Consider the following 9,684-nt stretch of genomic DNA (forward strand, 5'->3'; position numbering starts at 1 on the left):
TAAGTCATCTATCCCCTTTCCAATCCAAATCTCCCTGCTTTGGATCATTCAAAGCCGATTTGGGCTTTTAATTCACCAGATTTTGGCTTCAATACGATGCCGTACCGTATTGTCAGCAAATTTGACGATACGGTATCGTACCGTATCGCTCTGTTTTGTGCGATACGGTACCCCACATACCTTGGAATGGTATCGTTAGAGACGATACGGTTCTGGGTATCGTATCCGGAGCCGTATACGATACCCAAAAGTCAAATATGTGGTATCGTGCAGCCGGCTACGGTACTGGTATCGCCGATACGATACCGGTACCGTATCTGTGGCGGCCTTGCTAGTATCAACATAGTGGACTTAAACCCCTATATAAAGTTGTACCGGTACAGTTAAATGAGCACATAACAACATACACTCAAAATGGTTGGATGGAGACACTTTGGTGCTCTTGCTCAACCCATTGGAAGATTATTCATCCGTCATGGCCTCCACAAGAAGATAGCTCCTCTCTACTTTCTTTTTTTATCTTAACACCTTTTTTTTGCTAATCATTATACATGTGACTTGATTACATGCTTGCTCAGACCACTGACAGTGGTGGGAACAACACTACAATGGCTACTGAGATGTCCACAATGTTTTCAGACAATGAAGACCCGGTCTTCTGGAATGCCTCAGGGCATCATATACGATGTTATGCGCATAAACTTAATCTAGTGGTTGGTCATGGCTTGAAAGCACTAGGCCAAAATTTTGGTCAATCAAAACCAACTACTCCACATGGAGTAGGTCTGCCAATTCCAGCACTGGAGATCAACAATGGCAATGGCAAGATACAAATTGACGAGCCCAAGTCTGAGGAAGATGAGGCTGGTCTACCTGACCAGCCTGATGGCTTTGATGATGACGACAAACCAAATGAAGAAGTGGAAAGTCAAGAATTTCAAGAGGATGATGTCGCATTGGCCCTCTCTAAGGTGAGTCTGCCAAGTTGCTCAATTTAAGTCCAGATGCTGATACGTTTGTGTATTTTGATGTAGGTTGTTAGCATCTCAGGCCAAATCGCCAGTAGCACGGCTCGTCGTAATGATTTCAAGGCACAATCCGCCCGTATGGGATACAAGGGCCGCATGCTCAAGCGTCCATGTAAGACACGGTGGAACAGCCATTACAAAAGTCGTCAGATTGCTTTTGAGGCTCAAGAGGTAAGTAATTTCCCCCATTTTGTAAATTTGTTTATATATTATATACTCATCTTCTTTATTACAGGTCATCAACTTGATGATTGTGGCTGATCGAAAAGCTTGTTTTTTTTAAGGGTGTGACGATTTCACCGGAAGAATGGCACACTGTAGAAATGGTGAACAAAGTCTTGAAGGTCAGCCCCTCTTGAGTTTCCTACTCTTTAAGTGGTATATACTGATGGTCATTGTAGACCTTTGTGGATGCCACCTCTTGGGTTGAAGGGAATGGCCCTACTGGATGTATCTTACTAGCTGAATATAAACGAGTAATTAACAAACTCACAAACCATCAGACCAAAGCATCAACCTTTCCAACCATCACCAAGTCAATTGATATCATGGTAGAGTGGCTCCAAAAGTATCATATGGAGGCGGCGGATTGTGAAGCCATCGTATTGGCAACGGTTCTCAATACCTGCTTTCGAGGCAAGTTTTTCACAATTCATTACCCAAACATCAGGAACCTTCACTGTTAGCAATAGAGACTGTGTTCAACAATCAATTTGAGGCATCTGAGTTGCGCAACACAAGTCCTTCACCTGAAGATGATGACGGAACTGCTGAGGCCGACAAATAGGACATCTTTGGGGTTGCAAGCGTGGGTACAGAGACTTTGGCCAAGTCTGATCTCAATGAATATCTCCTAGGAGCCTTCCCAATTAATAAGGATCAAACTCCACTTGGGTGGTGGAAGGTTGGTCCAATTCTGTATTTCAATTTGGAATTGGGATTTGTCCTTCTGACTCTTGGCTAAAATCTCTTGAATGTTTTCTTGTTCTGTTTTTCCAGGAACACGCACACCACTTCCCCACACTTTCCAAGCTAGCCTGAGATTATTTGTCTATCTCAGCTGGGTCATGCGCTTGCGAGCGTACATTTTCAGCGGCGGCCAATGTGTGTACACCTTCTAGAGGTAGCATGCTCCTGAAAACAATGGAGTGCCTTGTGGGGTCTCAAGCTTGGTTGAAAGAAGATATTGTGCCTGATGGTGTTTTTCAGGAGGCTGCCAAGGCGCTTGAATGCTACATAGCGGGTCTGAACAAAAAGAAAAAAATGTAGGTAAAGCAGTTTACAAATTTAAAGTATCATATAAATCCAAAGTATTAGGTAGTTTAGTTCCTTCTCTTCATTCTCTCTACTTTAAATACCTGATAGTATTTGAGAAATAAAAACGATTTCTTTTTCACTTGTCCCAAGTTTATGCGCTCATTATAGCCTTATAGCGCGCTATAACGCTATAGAGCGCACACCACTCATAGTGCGCTATATAGCGTGCGCGGAGCGTTTTTTTTGCTCCGCTATGTGTTGAGCCCAAAAATTGAAGAAATAGCCGTATGTGTGGGCAGCGGGTCAGAGCAGTATCTCCGCTCCACACTCAAAAAGGGTCGAGATCCCAAGTGGTGCGGAGCGGTTCTGGTATTAGACTGAAGTTGAATGTGTCTGTTTTTAATCTCCAAGTTCTTCTCAATTTGCTTTTCAATGCTGTAATTTTTTTCAGTTGGTCCTTCACATTTTGTTCACGGATTTGGTGGGTTATGAAGTTGACTTGATGGAGGTTCAAGATGGGGGTGCAAGATCTGGTTCATTGATGTTATCACATTGATTTCCAACAAACAGCAGACTTGTGGTGGTTTGATTTCCAGTGAAAGAACTGTTTACTGGTGATTGTTTATTGATATAAGCACACTGCTTTTCAACAAACACTAACTAGTGGTTATTGGAAAATCAGTGAATGGTTGATTTGTAGGTGATGGTATGTTGATGTGAATGTGATTGTATCATGTGGGGTATATTGATGTGAATGTGAATGTATGTGATGGTATGTTGATGTGAGTGTGTCATAGGGATGTGACAAGGGGTCTGGTAATTTTTGGTAAAGGGAATTGAGTAGAGATGATCCAACTTTATACCTTCTCAAGATTGCTTTCCAGGTGAATCAAAAGCAGAACTGGTGCTATCTTTGGCTCACATCTTCAATCAAAAGTCACAGCCAGTGGCTTTTAAAATGCTTCATAAGTTGCTGTGATGCAGTACATTTGATAAAAGATGTTTTCAGCAATACCAGTTCTGTAGTGCATCACCGGAGAGTGCATACTGTCAAAAGGCTTGTTGTCCTTTGAAAGGGTGTGACAAGATGTAAGTAAATTGATTCCAAAGATGCACAAATTGCACCACATACACTAAGGCCCCGTTTGGTATAGCTTACAAAAAGCGGGGACAATGTATTATTTTTCACTTTTTTCAAAAATACCGTTTGTTATTGCTTTTGCCCCTCTTTTCAAAATCCATTTTACTAACAATAATCTGGTATTTTGAAAGCTACTTTTGAGAAGCTTTCAAGTCCAATAATCCATTATAAAACCCAAGAAGCCTTCAAACATCTTCAAACTCGGGGCTCTGTCCAATCAATTATCAACATCACTTTTCATCTCAAATTCCACTTTACACCTCACCTTACAAGCTTTGCTTTTGGGATCAATCTTTTTCTCGTCCTCAATCTCTAGACTTTGGACTTTGGACTTTAGATCTTGTCTCTGACAAACCCTATATCTCTCCTCAAACCTCAACTTTCGAATCACTGGTTTGACAATCCAGCTCTTGTTTTTAATTGTTGTTATCCCTAAAGACGTAAGAAAAGACCTCCAGAAAGTATACAACAATCCCTCTGAGCAGATATTTCTGTGGGTCTGCTCAATTTTTCAAAGGGGCATGATCAGCTGAAGTCCGCTCTTTGATCTGTGCATTCACACCAAACATCTTCTAACTACACCAATGAGCACATCTACACCTAGGGTCACCCGTGCGATGGCACAAAACGATTTGACGATTGTTCTTTCAGAGCCAGGTGAAGACAACTTACCCAAAGTCAAGAGAAAACGTCTTCTGGAAGATATAGACCAGCGCAAGTGTGCAAAACCCCGGCAAGATATAACTCCACCAGCACCAAAATATATTGAGCTCAATGAATTAGGCGTGAGATTTCAGAAGATCAAGCTTTCTCAGGAACAAATGGTAAGCTTCTGGCCAGGCATATCTGCAATGTATGATCCTAGCTACTCACTATAGTTTTACTTAGGTCAAAAATCATGGTGAAATGGAGGTGCGTACTCTGCTCTTCGTGGGCATTAATTGATGAAGTCAATAGTTAACCATAATAACTTTTATCCAGGACAAATGCAAAGAGCGGCTCTCTGAATATGACTTCAAGCTAACTCGTCATTGTGAACTGATTGAGTCACTACAGACCATCGCAACCAAAGTCGCGGTGAATACTATGCAGCTATACTATGCCTAAGTCAAAAGCCACAGGCATTTAATTTATACCAAAATATTGATGGCTTGTTTTACACTGTTTTTGACAACCAGGGAAATGTAAAGGAAACGGTAAAATCAGCAACTACGTGCACTTCTGACTTTGCATACCTAGCTCAACAACCTGTCTTGCAGGGCGTCACTCAAAAGGAGCTTATATCATCTATCAGGTGGTCAGTACAGGAATTGGACAAGCTGGATAACACCATACAGAGCATAAAAACACATGTAAGGTCATTCTTTAACATGGTTGTCAACGTGTTGCTCATGTTCTATGGTTTTGCTGTCAAGTAGATCGTGACAGGTGCTGCTATGGAAGAAATACGGAGCATATGTATTGAAAAGCTTCAAAGAAGCCTCTCAGAATACACTCAAATTATATTGGAAGATGTAATGAATCACAAGGAGTTCAGAGAACTTGCAGACACCACACAAATTTTCAAACATCAAATGGTGACTCACATTAGTAGTACTCAGTTTGAGGTTGGTTTTTGTCTTTACTATACTACGGGAGAATGTTCAAAGCTTATCCTTTTGATTCAACATAGACATCTACATCCATTGCAGAAATCATCAAAGATATGCTCCACATCTGGGTGCAAACTGGGAGCCAAGAAACGGCACATCACATCTCAAAAAATTTCTTGGAATATTGAGAACTCAAAACCAAGCGTAGCACTCAAACAGCAGGTAAGATCTTCACCCCTGGACATCTTCCTTAACTTGATGCTTCATTTAGATGATGATGTGATTTGGTCTGTACTTCCCAGATATCCCAGATAATGCAACAACGTCTAGACATGAGTATATCAATGGGAATGGGAGATTTAAGTCATCATCTGGATAACCGGGAACAAGATGTGTGTAGTTATAATTGTCTCAACTGTTTTCTGCTTATCTTGTGTGAATCACATCACATTTTCAGCTACAACATCGGGTAAAAAAATGGAAGCAACAAATTAGTAATTGGGAGGAATCAAAAAGTCTCCTCATGGCGCAGTCCGTCCAGGTAATTCATTTGGCTGAAGCTTGACTTTGAAAACCCAATATCTGCGGTCTTTCAGGTCTAACGATTCACACTAACCATCACCCACATAATCCATGTCCAGAGCAAAGCAGATGAGCTGCTCCGTGACAGCACATTGGAAATGAATAATCAGGAATGTGAAAGTCTGAAAGACAAGGTTTGTTCATTCTTCACTGCTTGTAAGCTAAGAACGTCCTAACCACTGGATGGAATAGATACAAACCCTTCAGGAGAATGTGACATCCTATGAGTCTACTATGAAATATCGTGGTTCACAGATTCAGGAGGTATGTCTCTGCAAACTGATTATGGTCCAAAACTTCAACCCCTTTGAATTTTTTATGTACATCCCACATATAGCTGAATACCAAATTAGACAAGCTATCTTTGTTGGTGGCATCGCGTGGTACAGTCCACTCAAGATTTCTCTCCAACCTGCCAGATATGATACGGCCAGCTGACCAGTGGAAAGAACTCCAAACAGTACGTCCAATGTCATATCACAACAGCATGCAACCTTCTGAATTTAACACCTTCTCTTTAGTACGCAACAGAGGTTGTGCATTCGACTCTTGAAAGCTTGAGTGCATCACCCTCAAATGGAAACAAGGGTGTCTCTGTGGTATGTCGTATATGTATTTCATGGAACTTGGTTTTGCAAAAGAATATTCTTGTACTAAGTCAAATATCTGTCCCTTACCTAGTAAAAAACCAGCATGGCTTCTCCCACTTCTCCCAAGAGGTAATATACTAGCCGTTGTATACTATTACTCCATCTCCAATTGTGACTCTGAGTGTTTTGTGTTTTTGAGTTTTTTGGATTGGATTGAAACCCAGCTCACCAAAATCCAGGATGTTATCCAATGGTTCCCCAGGAGGGGCAATGCCTCTGGGATTAGGTCATTGAATGAGAAAAACGACAAAAACGCTGGCGACAACACCGGGGGTGTTGAAGAAGAACCAATGACTGAGCCTCACCATCATCAAGACTTCCGAACACCAGGACAAACAGCTGCCGATGAAAGGACAAGTCAAGGGAGACAAGCACCTTACAAAGAAGCAGACACCACTGCGATACCTTCGACCTCAGGTTCTATTCGACAGAACTCAATAACTCCTAACTTAGTTCAACGCAAGAAGCGCACCAAAAGACGTATTAACCTGGACAAAGAACCAAGTCAAAGAGTTTCACCACGGGTTGAGAGGAGTGATGTGGAGAGGCGTGTAGATCATTTATTGGTATGCCACTTGTAGTTTTGCAGACTCCTTATCAAATTGTGCCACAAACTGATACATAGGTATCTTTTAGGCCAAGTCTTTACAAAACCATTTCCATTGTCTTTCTCAGGAACACCGCAATAAGATTCCCCTCCTTTTGTACCCCTCTACACAAGAGCTGCCGGCCTTGATTGTGCTTAAAGAGGTAGATGAGTGTAATAAACTTACTGAAGGAAGTGGCCTTTTAGGCCCTCACTCTAGGAAACTTCTCACTCCAGAAGAAGTTAAGCAAATTGGACGTGAAGAGCCCAAAGAATCCGAGGAGCAAGACAACATAGCTGGGTTTATCAGCAACCCAGGGCCCGACTTTCTCAAAACTTGTTGTGCCACAGCAATGCGTTATGGTATATCTCACATTTCATGGGCATCTGAATGCAAAAAGGATCCGAATTTAGTGGACTGTATCAGATGGAATCGCCAAATCCAAGCCCTTCGGTGGACACCTTTCTGATGGGGTTTGACAAGGATGTCTTTGGGAAGCTCTGTTACCAAGAAATACAAAAGCCTACAGTAACCCAGATTGGTAAGATGTTTGATACCCATATTCAGTATTGAGTAAAACTTAGGAAGAGAGAAGAGGAGAAACCTGGGACCATAGCAAAACTTGCCAAGGACGATGCTGAGCAAAAGCGACGTAAAAGTGTAAGTCCTTGATGTATCCCCAGAGGCAAGTGTTGCCTTTACCAAAATTATTGATCTTGATAGTATTATACATCTCTTCTAGCTTGCAGCACAACGGAAGGCAACGTGTAAAGCACCAGAGAACAAAGAATTGAATTGCTTTGCATTCCTTTTTGATGATGATCGCCTATGTTCAAGTGATGAAGCATCAAATGAGGGTTACAACCTTTTTGTAAGAATCCCAATGACTAGTCGACACCCAACAGCAACAGGACTTATGGAATACATTGATAAGTTGAGTCTGTGTCAATATCATACATGCAAGCCCAAGAGACCAGGTTGCCCACCAAGAAATTGACTCCCTCCAAAACCTCATACAAGCAAAAATACTGTCTCTCTACCAGCGCTAGGATGTCCCCGCAATACTTATGCAGAATCGGCCTTTGAGAACAGGTCAGAGGAAGAACTGGCACAATTGGAAATGACATCTGAGATATTTTTGGAGGAGGACAAATGTTGTTTTGGGGGGAGGTGATGAAACTTAATTTATTATGTCGGCTTTCTCAATCACTCCCAAATTTGATCATTCTATTGACGTACGCAAGATTCCTCCTGGATAAACAAAATCAACTCTGAGTGTTATATATGGTGGTGAAACACAAAGAGTGGGACCTTCAGCTATTTTATCAATGATAACTTTTACACCTTCTGGTTTGTAATAAGATGCGTATTTGTTTTGATGCTTTTTCTTCATTAACTTTTGGTACAGGGTTTTGTATTTGCCTTGAAATAGGTCCTCCCCATTTCAGCCCATCAAAATAGCGGGTTGTGTTCAAAGATTATTGGAAAAAACCTTACAAGAAAGTGTGAGAAAGTCACGAAACTCCCCAGTACAAATGATCATGTCCTACAACTATTATTTTTTATCAAAATTATGAAAATACCTTAACATGATGTATGAAAATGCATTCATATGATGTACACCTTGATGCACTTTAATATAGAATTTTTACAATAGGAGGCCTGCCTATGGGGAACAACATAAACACCCAATCAAGTCTTAAGCTTGATTTGGTTGTCTGAAGACAAAAAAAATTATTCTACAACATGTTTGTTGGTGACACACAAAGAAAATTATCCATAACATTATTCTTAATGGTTGCCAACTGTTGCCGAGTTTTCAATTTTTTGAAAGCATAAAAATGTGATTATTGTATACACACCCTACAAAACATCTTTTTTTCTCAGACAGTTGAGCTCATTTGGGTGTAAATTGAGCATCTATGCCTTGGCCTTACAAACTTACACCTAACCAACATACCAAAGTGAAACTTGAATTTTACAAACAATTTCTCATTTCACACGCTTCAAATATTTGTAGGTATTAGATTACTGGTGGTCAATAGATATTTTGAGATCATATTATATTCTCAGTTACTTTTTTATTTTATTTTTTACTGTACTTTGCAGTTGTGTCATCATCTTAAGTCTTCTCTCCTGTTTGTAGAGTTATTGTTTTTTGAAATCAGAAAGCAAAAAATTTGTATCATTTTTATATATACATGTTTAGTAGTTCTGTTGGTTATACTATATTATTCTTTTTACAGTCTTATTTTTACATTATTTTTGATTGTATTATCCACTAAAGCCAGCCTGTAGGGTGTTGTGTGTGATTGTTAATTTCAAACAAAAGTCTTAGCCCAGTCACTTTTATGGTTATATATGTTTCTAATTCCATAAGTACCAGGTGGATATTTCATGATTTAGAATTTGAAAGTTACAAAAATCAACACTGTTCAATAACACTCTTAATTTGTAAATTACATCCAGATCTAATCTCTCTTGTGCTTTGGACAACTTTGGATGGTAATTGTTTTCCCCTGCATACTTCCAACTCCAATAGAATGGTCTGTTATGAGATCATAACATATTCACTTGCAAGTGAATATACCAAATTTGATAATGATACACTACACCAAATGACATCTTTTCCCAGGGGTATAGAAAAGTAGTGCTGGCATAGAAAACTATACATAGATTAATTTTCTATACCCATAATAAATATCTTTTGATACATCATGTATAATATTTGAGATTGAGCAATTGAGTATTGTCTTTGAGCTGACTCAGCTGTATGTATTGGGACCCAAAGGGAGCCACCACAAGGTACAGCATCTTGATTTCCTATTTTTATTATTTTCATTCAAA

General features: G+C 40.1%; 1 protein-coding gene across 1 annotated transcript; it reads left to right on the forward strand.

The window, feature by feature from the left end:
* Positions 1 to 4,010: 4,010 nt before the first annotated feature.
* MELLADRAFT_90910 (uncharacterized protein) lies at positions 4,011 to 7,306 on the forward strand (the record flags this gene model as incomplete). Its single annotated transcript, XM_007404980.1, has 13 exons — positions 4,011 to 4,250; positions 4,292 to 4,338; positions 4,499 to 4,778; positions 4,845 to 5,033; positions 5,118 to 5,240; positions 5,330 to 5,410; positions 5,476 to 5,559; positions 5,660 to 5,734; positions 5,793 to 5,864; positions 5,938 to 6,060; positions 6,122 to 6,199; positions 6,259 to 6,816; positions 6,887 to 7,306. 13 exons carry the CDS (start codon positions 4,011 to 4,013, stop codon positions 7,304 to 7,306), a joined length of 2,370 nt encoding a protein of 789 aa, XP_007405042.1.
* Between the last annotated feature and the right edge of the window lie 2,378 nt (positions 7,307 to 9,684).

This window comes from Melampsora larici-populina, assembly GCF_000204055.1.
Source record: "Melampsora larici-populina 98AG31 unplaced genomic scaffold MELLAscaffold_3, whole genome shotgun sequence".
Taxonomy (NCBI): domain Eukaryota; kingdom Fungi; phylum Basidiomycota; class Pucciniomycetes; order Pucciniales; family Melampsoraceae; genus Melampsora; species Melampsora laricis-populina.